The following is a 16,643-nucleotide window of genomic DNA, read 5'->3' as shown; positions in this document are numbered from 1 at the left end:
TAACATACCATTGCATTAGTGATAAGAAAAAGTAGTTTAGTTAACATCAATGTTCATCTGAACCACAAAGGGTGTTCAAAAAGTATGAAACAAAAAGCTAAATTGTTTGTAGTAATTTTCAACAACCATTACATAGACAAAAAGTTAACACAAAAAGCAGTTAATGACAGTGGTCTTCATTCTTTCGAGTCCTTTGTTTTTGGAGAAGTTGGCAAATTTTGGGGTGGAGCTTCTTGATTCGGAGCTGCAGATGGGATGGTAGATGGGGTTGGCTGTTGTGTATTAGTGTTGATTGTGGATGCAGCGATTGGAGCCGGCGACCGGAAGATCTTCTGCTTTGGTCTGAACCTGGACTGTTGTGGGTGAGATGTGTCATTGGCTTTCCCCTGGAGGTTGAAATGGACGACCTATAGTTGGGGCATGTGGCCTGGTTTGAGTGACTGTTGGCCCTAGAGGTGAAATGATAAGTGTGGATCTTGTCACCCTTGTTGGAGCTGGTGGCATAGTTGGATTGGTTGTGGCAGGTGATTCCACAACAGTGGGGTTTGGAGAGCTGCCTGGTTGGCTGCTGGATGCATCCTGGAAATATGCATGTAATATGTGAACAGAATAGTATTATGAAGACAGATTAGTCCCTAAGCATAGTACCAATAATACAGAATAGTCCCTAGCCATATCAGTAATCAGACATGCTAGTCCTTAATGATTTCCAAATTAAGATAGAATAATCCCTAACCATAATATCACTAATACGAAATAGCCCCTATAATACAACATTCCACTATAGGGTTCTTACCTCTGAACCTGGAGCAGATTGTGACAGTGGAAGCACAATCAGTGACTGTGATGTTGTAGCTGCTTTCTTCCTAGGGCGCCTTGTCTTCGGCTTTCAGTTTGGGTTGGAAGGGGCTCCCTTACATGTTTTGTAGTTGTGGCCCTTCTCACCACACTTGCTATAGGATATAACGAATGACTTTTTTAGTTTTCCTTCTTGCATGAGTGGCTCAGCCGGATCCTTTTGCCTATTATGAACCTTTGGCCGTCCAATTGGCCTTTTGATAATAGGTGGGTCTGGCTTCGATAACTCAGTTCCAACCCAAAATTTTGGGCTTGGAACAGGCTTAATACAGTGTGCATATGTCCTCCTGATGGACTCCATGCATAGCCAAGGGTGAACATAGTCATGAGGTGTGTCATGTCTCTTCCTAATGGCAGCAAATGCATGTAAGCAGGGCATGCCTAAGGTAATGCAGCGAAGGTGAGTAATATAACCAAAATAACAGTAAAGAAAATTCAAATCAAAATATCATTGAAACTGAACTAAGTATGGTACAAGTCTTACCAGTCAGTTGCCATCGATTGCATGAGCAACTGTGCCTAATGAGGTCCACATCTACCTTAGTTTCTTTCCGAGAAGCCTTAAACCTCTTTCGTTCATTGTCACCAACCCATTCAGCCGTCCACTTGGTACTTAGGTTTAACAGCTTCTCCGTTCTCTTTTCCTGAACTGGTGTTAGCCTCCCTGAGTGATTCTCCAAGACTCGTTTATGATTTACCATCCGCCTCATGAGATAGCATTTGATCTCTTCACACATGGTGAGGATAGCCTTGCAGCGGTAGTTAATTATTTTTGCATTAAAAACCTCACACATATTGTTTGTGAGGTTATCCACTTTTGGACCATGGGAGAAGTAAGCCTTCACCCATGTCTCAGGTTCAAATTTGTTGAGGTACTCCCAGGCACCCTTGTTAACTGTCTTCAACTTCTCCATGCATTCTTTGAATTTAGCAACAGTTGTGCACCTGGCACACTCCCACACAACTTGTCGAATGTACAGATCCTTGTAGCGATTGATGAAGTTTTTTCACATATGCATAACGCAATTGCGGAGCTTAGCGTGTGGCATGACCTCCTTCAACGCAGGAAGCAAACCCTGGCCACAACATTATCAACCACACAACAATGAAATTAACCAACTAGGTAGTAATGAATATCATCAACAAATTAGAAATGATCTAAACCAAATGCAAAGCAATGAAAATAACCATAAACTGGTTTTACCTTCTGTTGGTCCGATATGAAGTTCCAGCCATGGTTAGCATCGTCTCCTATGTCCCCTTGCAGATTGGTCAGGAACCACTTTCAGGCTTTCTTAGTCTCAGTCCTAACCACTCCATAGGCAACAACATAAAATTGGTTGTTGGCATCCTGAGCAACTGCTGCTAGAAGCCAACCACCATAATATGTTTTCAGAAAGCACCCATCCAAATGCAACAAGGGACGACATCCATCTTTGAAACCTTGTTTGCAGGTATCTAGGCAAATGTATAATTTATCAAAAATAGGGGGGCCATCTGGAATTGGCATGAGCTCAAGCCTGGCTGATGAGTCTGGATTGCTCCTCAGTATTTCCTCACAATAATCCCTGGATCTCTTGTATTGTTCCTTTTCATTTCCTTGGATCTTCTCCCTAGCCTCCTTCACTGCTCTATAAACCATTTTAGGATGGGGACAGAGGGAAAATTCCCCTTTAAGAAAATCAGTAGCCTCCTTTGTATTCATGTGTGGTTGGGTGGACATCCGCTTTTCAATCTTCTTACTTAGCCAGTGTTGATCAGCAGCGTTGCTGTCCAAATCCCTCGCACAAGTGTGTTCTGGATGGTAGGTCTTCAATTGATAACACTGCAGATTTTTGTTGTATGATAAGTGAACCAAGTAAGGGCACTCCTTATCCCCACACCCCACTCTCACTCTCTCTTTGTCATTTTTTATCCATTTCACTTCCCGACCCTCAGCAATGAAAGAATCTTTAACTACCTCATTGAACCTTTCTACAGTGGCAAACCTAGTTCCTAGCTCAAACCTGCCCTCACCATGAGCATACTCATCATTAAACTCTGGAAACTTTTCACCTCTGCCTTCATCATCAGATGATATGGAGTATGTAAGTCTTCAGACTCATACTCAAACATTATCTCCTCCACCTCCATTGGGAGCTCATTGACATTAAACCACCCCCGACTGCATAATCTGGCTGGACATCAGGTCCTTGATCTCTTGCTTCACCACGTGCATCAGTCCTATTCCCACTTCCTTCCGCTCTTTCATTAACCCTTGTGCGAAATTGTCTTTTCTTCTTCCCTTGCTTCTTTGGTGTAACTACCTTTTTCCTTGCAGTAATTACCTTCTTTTTCGGAGTGACTACCTTCTTGATCGGTGTAACGACATTCTTCTTACCCTTGACACCTCTTTTCCTTTTCCCAGCAGTGACCCCACCATTGTTGTCACTCTCACTGCTATCACTATCAATTCCAGCCGGTGGAAGTTTGTACAACACGTCCTCTGTGCTCTCGTACCCGTCATCAGATGAAGAGGAAGAATTCAGTTCCTCTGCAGTTTCACCCACCTCCCCTGCAGTATCTCTGTTCTGGGCAGCATCCTCAACAACCTCCGGCTCGTCGACAGGATGGTCAAAGTATATATGAAACTCACCTCGCCCTGGGTGCTTCATTTGGTTCTCTCGCATTGCGTTGATCCCTGCATCCCCAGTCAATATGTTCATCTCGGATTCAAATTCAGTGCTTGATGGATCATACCAGTATACTGCCTTGTACGACTGGTAGCCCAAACCCTTAAATAGTGTCACTAGGTCTCCGAAATTAACAAAGTCTAGGTCCATCTCAGGGAACCTCTCCTCCTTTCCATTCTGATAAACCAACTTTCCACCAACTCCTCTTACGAAGTTCCCTCCATGATGAAAGACCAGAACCACAAACACGTCAACCATCTGAAATTAACCAGTGCAGAACTACGATTAACAAAGGAAATAACACAATGCATGAAAGAAACTACATTTTCCGAACACAATCACTCCCCCTAATCCTACACAGGACACAATACACCCATTTTTCACTTTCTTTCTTACACTGCAAATATGCAAACACATTGCATTCCTAGCTAAGCATCACAATCTTACCTTGTGATGAAGACACCAGCCACGACCTCGGACAAAGCTTCTCCTCAGCCTCTGCCACCAGCTATCACCCCTGGCCTTTTGCTCTTCTACGTGTTGTATTTTTTGGAGGGAGAAACAGAGATGAAGAAGTTTGATCGTCTTTGGGTTAGGGTTTTCTGTAATTCTCTCACTCAACTATGGGCCTTCTGGGTATTGCATATGGGGATTCAACTGTATTTCAAGAGGAAGAGACGAAACGGCGTCGTTTTGGCTTCCAGAGACTTATATGTCCTCTAACTTTTTGCCCCATGCCACATGGCATCCGTTACGTCCCACTTAAGCGCCACCTGTGCCACCTCAGCGTTTTCCGTCCAGTGCAAACGGCAGAAATCAACGGAGGGACATAAATGTTTACGTTTTTCAACGATCAGGGACTTTAATGTATTTTTCATTGCTTGAGGACGAAAATATCCGTAAAAAAAAGGTCAAGACGAAAATGTCCTTTATTCATCTTTTTATTAATTAAATATTAATAAAAATAATAGATTTTATTAATTATATAATATTGCTTTTAAATAATTTGTTGACATATGGAAATTGTAATTTGTAGCTGAAGCTGCACGTGAGTCAAGGTGGAGTGAAGTTGGATCCGCAATTAATTGAAAGTTAAAACATTAAAAACCACTTAATTAAAAAGTTTGAGCATGCGGTGCACCAACCCAACACTATAAAAAGAATGTAAATCGAAATAAATTAATAAAAATAAAATATATAATAGGACAAGTACACGTCAAATGCTGCTTCATCCTTGTCCTGGTTCAAGCCTCCGTTTTTTACAATCATCAATTGTTTTCTCTTTTTTTTTTTCATTTTAAGCTGCAATTTTATTTAATTGAATGAAATAACAAATTACATATGATCTTTTATTATAACAAGCACACAGAAAATTATATAATTGATGCTATTAAAGAAAGGGAAGAGAACCATACTCCATACATATATATTGTATTATATATTTATATTATATACTATAACGACATTAGCAGACAAAACACTTAAGTATCTAGAGATCCTATTTTACAGCTTCCATGGGTTGCAAATTAAACTAATTAATTAATTTAATGTGCATTATTTTGGGAGAATTAATTAAACACTTCCAGGGGATTTGGGGTCATGATCTTTATTTGCTCCAGTTCCTTCATAGTCTTGTGTTTCCAAATCCATCCTCCTATTTATGAATCTTTCCTCCACATCCTCAACATTATTTTCCAATTTCTGCATATTCTGGTAGGAAAAATATATGAGAAAAATTTAATTACAGAGAACCATATATACTATTGATTTTTATTGTAAAAAAATAGCAGTCCATATAACTTATTGTCATGTATATAAGTTGATGCAACTCCACAACAATAATTAAGAGGTTGGTAAGACTTTTTATCTTTTCTACTCTTTAATTTCCTGGTATATCTTAGCTATCATGGTAGTTTAAGAAGTCATAAACTTGAACCAAGACTTTAAAATTGGACATGATCATTTTTTAGTGAGTATTTTCACACGTACACTATATTAATCACATACACATATTCTTGTGTAGTAGGACAGAGAAAAAGAAAAACAAGGTATATATATACATTTAAATATGTATTTTATTTTTCTTTTATTCAAAAGAGATTAAATATGGTGCCATGAAAATTGTTTGAATATCAAATCACTGAAATAATCCAAAACCTTGGAATCTTTTGGATCAAAATTGTTATCATCCAACAATTATGTAGAGAGAGAGAGAGAGAGAGAGAGAGAGAGAGAGAGAGAGATTGAAGAAATAACCTTAGCTAAAGAAAGTAGAAGTGATGCATCTTTGGATTCTTCACCATCCAAATTCTGGGTTCCTTAATCACACAAATTAAACCAAATTAATCCCTAATTATTCATCATATTAAACTCCACACAAATTAAAATAAACAGACAAACGGATGATCAAGTAATAACTTCATATTAATTACTTTTTCCATTCTCTTTTAGTTTATCTGTCATTAATTCAATGATGTATCCAATTCCTATAATAATAAGTGATAATAAAACAGAACAGATACAATGATATTTATTAAAAACTTTGAAGGCCTGTCTTACTGGTTGCAGGGATAGCAGAAGCAGAGAGAAGAAGATAAGAAGAGAAACCCAGAAAGAGAAGTAGCAATAAGAGCCTTTGGGAATTTCTGTGCATCATCTTGAATAATTGAATGATGATGGGATTGAAAAGCCACACACACACACTAACACTAATAAATTCGATGACAAAAAAGAGCACTAATAAGCAGAGATATTGGTATAATGATACATAGAAAAAAGCACTTACTCTTTAGTGCTTAAATAGGTGGCACAATGTACTAAAATAATTTAATAAACAAATAAATAGTATTTTTCTTATAGACTCTGTTAAAACTATTCATATGAGTAATTAATAATAGAAAATTAAAGAAGTTAAATTAAAACACTTCATTATTTTATTTTAAATAATCTTAAGACTCACAAGTAAACTGAGCATATAACTAAAAAGGAGACTTTAATAATCAATAAAGAAGTTAATTAATAAATGTAGCGCGCAGAAGCCCAAAAAAGTCAACTTGTTTAATTCGTTTTTTCTATTCTGTGCCCCCCGACCTAACTTTAAGCATTCACGGCTTTAAATATCAAGATGATAATAATGGAGCATGTATTTCTTGTGAGGTTGTTGTTCTTAGCACAGTGCTAACGGATATTTAATCTTTTTAGATTTTAATTAGGGTAAGGTATGTTTTGGGTTTTAAAGTTTTCATAATAAGAACTTAAAATATTTTTAATATTTAATTTTGTTTCAATTTTCAAGTTGAACAATGATGACTTGAGCTTTATCTCTTATCATAATTACTTCATGGTGAAATTTTATTCTGAAACTATATTAAGCTAATTTATAATAAAAAATATTAGATATACATCAAACTCAATTATTAAAATCAATAATTAGTGTAATAATATATATATATATATATATACATTAAAAATAAATTAAACAACATATATATTTATATACGAATATATGGTGTTTAATTTAGCGTTAATTTTTTGTATGTACACAATATTTTATAAAAAAATGAGTAATATTTTAAAAGATAATAACAAATTATCTTATTTAACTTAACATTCATAATTTTATATACATAATCTTTATAATTATATATTTATTATATTTAAAATTATCCATTTATTTTAACAATAATTAAGGAATGCAAATTAAAAAATAAAGTGCATTAAAAAAGGAAAAGAAAGTTATGATATTCTTTTGTTTTCAAACTACGACTCTCAAATACTTAAAAAAAGTTAATTATTTCTTAAATACAAATTAAATGCAGGAATTATATTCCTAAAGGAGAAGAAAAGCGTATAGATATTATATGCGACAAAATTTACTTTATGTTCTAAACTTTCCGAATTCTTAATATTATAAACTGTTTTATCGAACATACATATAAACTTTGAGTTAGCAGAAAGTAGGAATATTTTATCTTGGTTGATATAAATAATAATGAGATTGATATTGTGATTCTTAACAATCCATGATGAATTATTCCATTTATGTAAGAGATAGAATATATTATACCTTATTGTCATGGTGTGATACAACTAAGAATACGTAAGTTAGATATTTTATATATGAAGCCATACAATATATCAAACAAAAAATCAAAAGTTTATATCAAACAAAAAATCAAACACGAAAGAATAATACGAGATCATTTAATTTGTTTAACTTTAATTTCACAGTTTAATTTGAGGAAATGATATTAATAAAAGTTTTCTGAAGTATTGTAAATATAAGCTCATATATCTCTACAAAAGTATGAAGGAAATTGATCATAAACAATGCCATCCCACTCGTATAACATATAATGAACACATTTTTCTCTTTGTAGTTTGAATATCGTAATGATGAGAGAATTAAAATGTTTTTGAAAATGTCAAGGACAAATTAAGCATCGAACAAGAAAATTTAGAGACAAAAATAACATTTTTTCTTAAATATTTTAAGGCTTTTAATTAATTAAAGACGAAGAAGATGAGACTCATACGGTAAGACAATAAGACTTTTAGGAGTTGTTTTTTTTTTTTTTTAATTTTTTGTGCTTCAAAGAAGATGAATTTAAAATTAAAATCTCAAAAAAATCCATCTTTTTTGGAGTCTCTTCTGCAGAAAAGAAGAGAAATAACCTGACCTAACCTTAGCCTAACAAGGCTCAGATTATTATTAGGTGAATTCTATGATAATTATCATACAAAACTTACAGTGATTATACAATTTTGATAACTCTTTTTTAAGTATTGTCAAAATTAAGGTTACATAATTTTTTATATTTTTACAACATTTTTTGTTTTTACTTTTTAAATTGAAAAGTATTTTCAAATAAGAAAAAATGTTACCTTATTAATTTAACAATATTTTTAACTGTTACCAAAACTATATAATCATCATAACAACTATAATAATAGCCATCATAGTATTAACTTATTTTTAATTTAATATATCAACAGTGACATATAAATGATTAATTGATAATATAAAAATTTATTTCGACATAAATTGAATTATTGTTTGTTTAAAATAGGCATTGGTCTTTAAAAAAAATTGTAAAATTTTGTTTTAATTTAGCCATATATGTCTATAAATCTATATTTTTGTTTTGTTTGGTTTTTTGTCTTTACACCAAAATATAAATGTCTATTTCAAATATCTAAAAATGATGATAATTTGGTTTATGTCCTTGTAAATAATAAATTGAGTTTCCTAATAATAAAAGCTAATCTATTATGATTATTTTTTGGAGGGCTAAACCAAATATCTTTAAAAGTAGTTGGGTGTATATTAAAATGAAAGTTTGTACGGATATAAACCAATTTTTTTAGTAATATATTACTAAAAAAATTTGAATTTATAATATTTACTTTAAAAATTATACATTTTATTAAATAATAAAAATCTTAAATATTCTTATTATTTTTAGGAAAAATAATAGTTAAAAATTATTCTTATTTTTTTAATTTAAGAGTGTATCACGAATTTAATTATAAAAGATTTTGCAAAAGGAAAAAGGTACAGGAGAGAATTAAAGATATGTTCGAAAAAAAAATCTTAACATCTCCGTTTACTTCCTCCATTCTATAAAAAATCTTGTCTTTTCTCTCTATGATAACTTGCAAGTTGCAAATACTTTAGACTTAAATAACACACACAAAGTAACTACTGAACGGGAAATATCTGAATTTGTTTTTCAATGATAACCGAGAATATCTGTATTAAATATTAATAGCACATTAAAATTAATATTTGATTATAATAATTATAGAAGTAAAAAAAAACTAACTTAGATTGACCTAATAGTTAGTTACTAATTTATTTAAGTAAGTATTAGATATTTAAATCCGCTTTAGACATATAATAATCCGTTATTGACCAACGATAAATTCATTATTTAAAAACCTGTAAAAACTTGAGATTTGTGAATCAATAAAAAAATAAAAGTATAAAAAGAAAATACACCAATAAAAATCACATAATATCTATCTAAAATCAAGATAGAAATAAATAATGCAGGTTCTCTAACATCAGACAAAACCAATTCGAAGAGGAGCTACATAAGATATAGCAGAATTAGAAAAAGACAATTTGTGCCAATTATACAGATTTTAAAGAAGAGTTACATAAGAGAGAGTACTAATACAAATTTTAAAGTAGAATGCCCAGGTATTTATGCCAAAATGTAAAGTAGAACAAAAAATCTTGAAAACAATAGGAGTTTGTGAAAGCTTGTAAGAGGACTTTCTGAGTGAACTGACATTTGACAAGACAAAAGTGAGTATGAAATTTAAGTATACACAATTATCTTAAACAAACTTAGATGTATTGATTAAGTTTTTAGTAACATGTGGTTTATGAATTAATTATTGAAGATTAAACCACCTTTTATAGTCTAGAGAATAAAAAAAAAAGAATTACCAACATAAGAAATAAAAATATCTTTTTCATTACCTACTTGGACCTATTCTAATCCTGTGTATTCAAAACTAGTCATGAGATTAGCTTGATTAGGTGTAACACGGTGTGATGTACCTATGTCTGGATACCATGATAGATCTATAATAGAATTTGGTACTACAAGGTATGCTGTAAGATAATGAAAGGATAATGTAAGAGGAGGAGGAGGAGTCGTCGTGGATGATAAAGAAATTTGTGAAGGAGTTGCTGATGATGTTGAACAAAGTATATAGAAGGAGTTTCTTGTAAATTGATCTTGATTCTGGGATGGTAGAAGAATTTCATGATTAAACTTATTGAAGCAGTGTCAAGCAATGTAGCCAAATCAGCCACAAACTTGGCACTAAGGTCTATTGCTAAAGAAATTTTTGCTTACTCTACTCATCCTACCTTATCTTCCTCTAATAAAATCATTTCCTCGAGAGAGATTTTGAAAGGTTGAGAAAGAACTCTATGTGAGATTGGTTCGTATCATCCTTGAAATTCATTTCTTGAATTTTTGAACCATGTCATCATGTGTCATGATCAAGTTTTCAACTTCAAAGAGGCTGTAAACTCTCATAATCCTCATTAAGTAATTCTAAGAGAGCTTCAACATGTTCTTCTGTTGATAAAGGTGTCTTTGATGCTGCCAAAGAATCAGCCACTGTCTTGATCTTAAAGATTTTATTACTAGCAAATAATCCATTTTTCTTTATCAGCTTCAATTGTGTCTGGAGTTATTTAATTTTATGTTTTGCAGATTTTACAAAATAGTCTTTAGTTCACTCCACATCTAATAAGAGTACTTGCAACCATCCATCTTGTTCTTGAATGTTCCATCGATCGATGCCAACATCTAAGAGATTAAATGACTATCATCTTGTTTCCATTATTTGTAGGTAATAGATTCAATTCCTGCCTTTTGATCAACTGCTAATGAAAATTGCGGAGGGACTCATTCTTTGTAAAGATGATCTTCAAAAACCTTGACCTTGAATAATAGCAAAAGCTTACTGCTGTCAAATCTTGAAACACTACAAGAGAAATACTAAATACTATCAGATTTACCGTTGCAAGTTAGTGGCAAATTTACCGACAGATTTATTGGTGGATTTGGCAATGAACTCGTCGGGTAAAATATTTACCGATAGATTTGGTTTACTGACGGTAAATTTGCCGGTAATAATTGGAGGAAAAAATCAACGAGATCATTACCATCGGATTTAGGATCAGATATATCTGACGGTAAACCTAATTAATGCAACACTGTGTTTTGGTCACTTGCTAATGTTACAGGCGAATTTATGACGGTAATCTTGTTCTAAATTCGAACTGAAAGTCCTCTCTCCCTCATTTGAACTACACTCTCTCTATTCACCCTTTCGTCTCTCACACACTCTCTCTCTAACCCTCTCGTCTCTCCCTTAACATCATCTTTGGCAGCCCCCTCTCATTATCTGTCTCTCCTTTTGCGTCTCTTTCTCTCTCCGCCGAATCGCCATTTCTGTTGTCGCTTCTCCAGCACTTTAGTGACTACCGTCCACCACCTCTAGCTTTGGTAACATCACAATGTCACTGCACATCTTTCTCTTTCTCTACTCCCTTCTCTGTTTTTTCATTCTAAGTTCTCCCTCATTTTGGTATTAATTTCAATTTCTGTTTTAGTAATAAATTAGTATTAGGATTTTGTTAGGTATTTTTCATAATTTTTCTATAATTCTTGATTAATTTTTTACTCTTAAAGTATGTGATTTGGGTTTGTCATATTAATTTAGTATAATTAAAAATTAAATAATATTAAATTAGGTAGGATTGGGTTTGTTCTAAGGTTGGAAAATTTTATATATACACACACGAGTTCTTGATCTATTAGAAGATTTTATTTGAGTTTAGTGAATGAATCTCTTTTAATTGCATTGAATTTATATTGTTTACTTTTGTTATGTTTGTTGTTAATTTGGTAAAATTAGAATTAGGTTTTAATTAATTGCAATATTTAGTTTCACCTTGTGAATTTAATAAGTTGTCTTTTTTTATTAGGATAGTGTTATTTTCTTTGAGATAAATTGGAGTTCGCTTCATTCGTAGTTTGTGCAGTCATATTCTAAGTTGGTTCTCTATCTCTGAATGTAATGAATTATTTGAGTTTTATGCCAGACTTACTTTTATTAGGATAGAGTTTTAGGATGGAAGAAGAAGAAGGTTGTCTAGTGGTGCCTTCTCAAAATCCTTGTTTGTTGAAAAATTGTGGAGTAATAAGCGGTTGTGTATTAGAACAGCTAGGAATTGATGTTTACTTGAATGGCTACTTGTTTTAATTAATGCTTACAACTGTTTCCTATGTAAAAATTTGATAATTTTTTTTGAGGTCTCCAAATTAAGGAAAAACTCTGCTAAACTTTTGTTAAAACCCTTGTTTGGGTTCTAAAAAAATGAAAAGTAAATTGAAAGAGGATTTTAATTATAGATGAAACTCGCCAAAATTTTTTAAAAATATAAATATAATTGAATGATGAAATTAAAAACAAAAGTCTTTTTGGAATTGGATGAATAATAGTCATGAAATGCAACATTTAAATCAGATTTGAATCTTAAGTAATTTTTGAATCTGAAATTCCAACTAACTTTGTTAGAGATGGTTTAAATTTAGAAAACTCTTCCTACTTGACTTTTTGACTCTGAACTAATTCCAACTCTCTGCAAGCATTAATATTTTATCTTGAGGTGTTTTCGTTGTAGGCTTTGAGTTGTAGGTTGTGACATATTTTTGCTATTATATTATTTTTATGGCATATGTGTTTGTTGGTATGCTCTTTGCAGACATGACGACAGGTAGAGGTGCCACGAATCGGCCTCGTGGCTGGGGAAGAGGGAGAGTGTCTACTGGTATCCCTGTGACTTCTCAGTCATTGATGAGCGGATAATTTATACGCTTTTTGGCATTGTTTTTAGTATGTTTTAGTTAGTTTTTATTATATTTTTATTAGTTTTTAGTTAAAATTCACTTTTCTGGACTTTACTATGAGTTTTGTGTTTTTCTGTGATTTCAAGTATTTTCTGGCTGAAATTGAGGGACCTGAGCAAAAATCTGATTCAGAGACTGAAAAGGATTGCAGATGCTGTTGGATTCTGACCTCCCTGCACTCGAAGTGGACTTTCTGGAGCTACAGAAGCCCAATTGGCGCGCTCTCAACCGCGTTGGGAAGCAGACATCCTGGGCTTTCCAGCAATGTATAATAGTACATACTTTGCCTGAGATTTGATGGCCCAAACTGGCGTTCCAAATCAGCTCAAAACTGCCCGGCGTTAAACGCCGGAACTGGCACAAGAATGGGAGTTAAACGCCCAAACTGGCACAAAAGCTAGCGTTTAACTCCAAGAAAAGTCTCTACACATGAAAGCTTCAATCCTCAGCCCAAGCACACACCAAGTGGGCCCGGAAGTAGATTTTTATGTCATTTACTCATCTTTGTAAACCCTAGGCTACTAGTTCTCTACAAATAGGACCTTTTACTATTGTATTTTTGATCTTTTGATCTTTGGATCTTTGATCATCTTGAGATCTTTGAATCTTTTGATCACGTTTTGGGGCTGGCCTCACGGCCATGCCTAGACCTTGTTCTTATGTATTTTCAACGGTGGAGTTTCTACACACCATAGATTAAGGTGTGGAGCTCTGTTGTACCTCAAGTATTAATGCAATTACTATTGTTCTTCTATTCAATTCAGCTTGTTCTTATTCCAAGATATTCATTCGCACTCAAGAACTTGATGAATGTGATGATTATGTGACGCTCATCATCATTCTCACTTATGAACGCGTGCCTGACAACCACTCCCGTTCTACAAGCAAACAAGGCTTGAATGTTTATCTCTTGGACTCCTTAATCGGAATCTTCGTGGTATAAGCTAGAATTGATGGCGGCATTCAAGAGAATCCGGAAGGTCTAAACCTTGTCTGTGGTATTTTGAGTAGGATTCAATGATTGAATGACTGTGACGAGCTTCAAACTCCTGAAGGCTGGGCGTTAGTGACAGACGCAAAAGAATGAATGGATTCTATTCCAACTTGATTGAGAACCGACAGATGATTAGCCGTGCCGTGACAGGGTGCGTTGAACATTTTCACTGAGAGGACGGGACTGTAGCCACTGACAACGGTGATGCCCAACATACAGCTTGCCATGGAAAGGAGTAAGAAGGATTGGATGAAGACAGTAGGAAAGCAGAGAGACGGAAGGGATAAAGCATCTCCATTCGCTTATCTGAAATTCTCACCAATGAATTACATAAGTATCTCTATCTTTATGCTTTATTCATATATCATTCATAACCATTTGAATCTGCCTGACTAAGATTTACAAGATGACCATAGCTTGCTTCATACCAACAATCTCCGTGGGATCGACCCTTACTCGCGTAAGGTTTATTACTTGGACGACCCAGTGCACTTGCTGGTTAGTTGTGCGAAGTTGTGATAAAGAGTTGAGATTGCAATTGAGCGTACCATGTTGATGGCGCCATTGATGATCACAATTTCGTGCACCAAGTTTTTGGCGCCGTTGCCGGAGATTGTTTCGAGTATAGACAACTGACGGTTCATCTTGTTGCTTAGATTAGGTATTTTGCTTCAGAATTCTTAAGAATGAATTCTAGTGTTTCAAGGTGATGTTATTATCATCACCAAAGCTGATTGATTCTCATCAATTTAGCTCTTGAATGTAATGTCCTGCTGAAGCTTGGCTAGCCATGTCTAATTTCCTTAGACTGAAGCTTTAGACTAACATTGCATGATTCCTGGAATTCTCATTAAGAATTTTGATACCTTTATTTTCTTTTCCACTTAATTTTCGAAAAATAAAAAAAAATTACAAAATCATAAAAACCAAAAATATTGTATGTTTCTTGTTGAGTCTAGTATCTCATTTTAAGTTTGGTGTCAATTGCATGTTTCTGTTCTTCTTGCATTCATTCATGTGTCTTAAGTGATCTTCAAGATGTTCTTGATGATTTCCTTGTTCTGATCTTTAAATTCTCTTGTCTTGAGTGTTTTGTTGTTTCTCATATGCATTATTATTTTGTTAGTGTCAATAGTATACAAACTTCTAAGTTTGGTGTCTTGCATGCATTGTTATTTGATTTTAGTTGCATTTTGATTATTCCTCATTATTAAAAATAAAAAAAAATTATTTGTGTCTTTTCAAGTCAATAATATAGAGAATTGAAGATTCAGAACATACAGCAGAGGAATTACACAAAAAAAGCTGGGCGGTCAAAACGCCCAGTGAAGAAGGGCAAACTGGCATTTAAACGCCAGCCAGGGTGCCTAGCTGAGCGTTTAACGCCCAAAAGGGTAGTGTTTTGGGCGTTAAACGCCAGAATGTGCACCATTCTGGGCGTTTAACGCCAGGATGGCACAAGAGGAAAGATTTTGTTTTCAAGTTTTCAAAATTTTTTTTCAAAATCAAATCTTTTTCAAATCATATCTTTTCAATCAAATCTTTTTCAAAATCAATTTCTTTCCATTTTCAAAAATACTTGCTATCAATTAATGATTTGATTCAACATTTCAAGTATGTTGCCTTTTCTGTTGAGAAAGGTTTAATGTTTGAATCATATCTTTCCTTGTTAGCCAAGTCATTAATTTTTAAAATCAAATCTTTTTAAATTGTTTTTCAAATCATATCTTTTCAATCACATCTTTTTAAAACCATAACTTTTCAATCATATCTTTTTAATCACATCTTTTTCAAAATAGTTTTCAATCATATCTTTTTGATTTCTAATTTCAAAATCTTTTTCAAAAATTACTTGATTTCTTTTCCACTCTTAGTTTTCGAAAATCAATTAAAGTTTTTCAAAATGTTTTTAAAATCTTTTTAATTTATTTTCAAAAATTTCTTCCCCTCTTCTCACATCCTTCTATTTATGGACTAACACTCTTCCTTAATGCACAATTCGAACTCCATCTTTCTTGATAAGTTCGAATTCTTCTACTTTTTCCTTCTATTTTTCTTTTCCTCTGACACCTCAAGGAGTCTCTATACTGTGACATAGAGGATTCCATACTTTCTTGTTCTCTTCTCTTTCATATGAGCAGGAGCAAAGACAAAAGCATTCTTGTTGAGGCTGACCCTGAACCTGAAAGGACCTTGAAGCGAAAACTAAGAGAAGTTAAGGCACAACTCTCTGTAGAGGACCTAACAGAAATCTTCAAAGAAGAAGAACCCATGGCAGCCGAAAACAACAACAATGCCAACAATGCAAGGAAGGTGCTGGGTGACTTTACTGCACCTACTCCCGACTTCTATGGGAGAAGCATCTCTATCCCTGCCATTGGAGCAAACAACTTTGAGCTTAAGCCTCAATTAGTTTCTCTAATGCAACAGAATTGCAAGTTCCATGGACTTTCATTGGAAGATCCTCATCAGTTTTTAGCTGAATTCTTGCAAATCTGTGACACTGTCAAGACCAATGGGGTTGACCCTGAAGTCTACAGACTTATGCTATTCCCTTTTGCTGTAAGAGACAGAGCTAGGATATGGTTGGACTCACAACCTAAAGAAAGCCTGAACTCTTGGGAAAAGCTAGTCAATGCCTTCTTGGCAAAGTTCTTTCCACCTCAAAAATTGAGT

General features: G+C 33.9%; 3 protein-coding genes across 3 annotated transcripts; all 3 read right to left on the bottom strand.

The window, feature by feature from the left end:
- Window positions 1-889: 889 nt before the first annotated feature.
- LOC130934419 (uncharacterized) lies at window positions 890-1,772 on the bottom strand. Its single transcript, XM_057863998.1, has 2 exons — window positions 1,343-1,772; window positions 890-1,239 (listed from the first exon to the last, which is right to left on the bottom strand). The coding sequence occupies exons 1-2, from the start codon at window positions 1,770-1,772 to the stop codon at window positions 890-892; spliced, it is 780 nt and encodes a 259-aa protein (XP_057719981.1).
- A 371-nt stretch (window positions 1,773-2,143) lies between these two features.
- LOC130934418 (uncharacterized) lies at window positions 2,144-3,788 on the bottom strand. Its single transcript, XM_057863997.1, has 2 exons — window positions 3,017-3,788; window positions 2,144-2,919 (listed from the first exon to the last, which is right to left on the bottom strand). Exons 1-2 carry the CDS (start codon window positions 3,786-3,788, stop codon window positions 2,144-2,146), a joined length of 1,548 nt encoding a protein of 515 aa, XP_057719980.1.
- Window positions 3,789-4,864: 1,076 nt separating this feature from the next.
- LOC130935760 (uncharacterized) lies at window positions 4,865-6,318 on the bottom strand. The gene is made up of 3 exons (XM_057865644.1): window positions 6,090-6,318; window positions 5,787-5,848; window positions 4,865-5,240 (listed from the first exon to the last, which is right to left on the bottom strand). The coding sequence occupies exons 1-3, from the start codon at window positions 6,184-6,186 to the stop codon at window positions 5,103-5,105; spliced, it is 297 nt and encodes a 98-aa protein (XP_057721627.1). The 5' UTR covers window positions 6,187-6,318; the 3' UTR covers window positions 4,865-5,102.
- Window positions 6,319-16,643: the final 10,325 nt, after the last annotated feature.

The sequence above is a fragment of the Arachis stenosperma genome, chromosome 6 (genome assembly GCF_014773155.1).
Source record: "Arachis stenosperma cultivar V10309 chromosome 6, arast.V10309.gnm1.PFL2, whole genome shotgun sequence".
Taxonomy (NCBI): domain Eukaryota; kingdom Viridiplantae; phylum Streptophyta; class Magnoliopsida; order Fabales; family Fabaceae; genus Arachis; species Arachis stenosperma.
This window is presented reverse-complemented; position numbering and strand designations above follow the sequence as displayed.

What these genes read in the sequence shown, in the direction of transcription:
- LOC130934419 (XM_057863998.1), bottom strand. Translation starts at nt 1,772, where the DNA reads ATGGAGAAGTTGAAGACAGTTAACAAGGGTGCCTGGGAGTACCTCAAC. An exon ending in CAATCGATGGCAACTGACTG is followed by an intron (nt 1,240 to 1,342) that starts GTAAGACTTGTA and finishes GCATTACCTTAG; the next exon opens with GCATGCCCTGCTTACATGCA.
- LOC130934418 (XM_057863997.1), bottom strand. Translation starts at nt 3,788, where the DNA reads ATGGTTGACGTGTTTGTGGTTCTGGTCTTTCATCATGGAGGGAACTTC. An exon ending in GCCAGATTATGCAGTCGGGG is followed by an intron (nt 2,920 to 3,016) that starts GTGGTTTAATGT and finishes CTGATGATGAAG; the next exon opens with GCAGAGGTGAAAAGTTTCCA.
- LOC130935760 (XM_057865644.1), bottom strand. Translation starts at nt 6,186, where the DNA reads ATGATGCACAGAAATTCCCAAAGGCTCTTATTGCTACTTCTCTTTCTG. An exon ending in TTCTGCTATCCCTGCAACCA is followed by an intron (nt 5,849 to 6,089) that starts GTAAGACAGGCC and finishes TGTGTGATTAAG; the next exon opens with GAACCCAGAATTTGGATGGT. An exon ending in TTCTACTTTCTTTAGCTAAG is followed by an intron (nt 5,241 to 5,786) that starts GTTATTTCTTCA and finishes TTTTCCTACCAG; the next exon opens with AATATGCAGAAATTGGAAAA.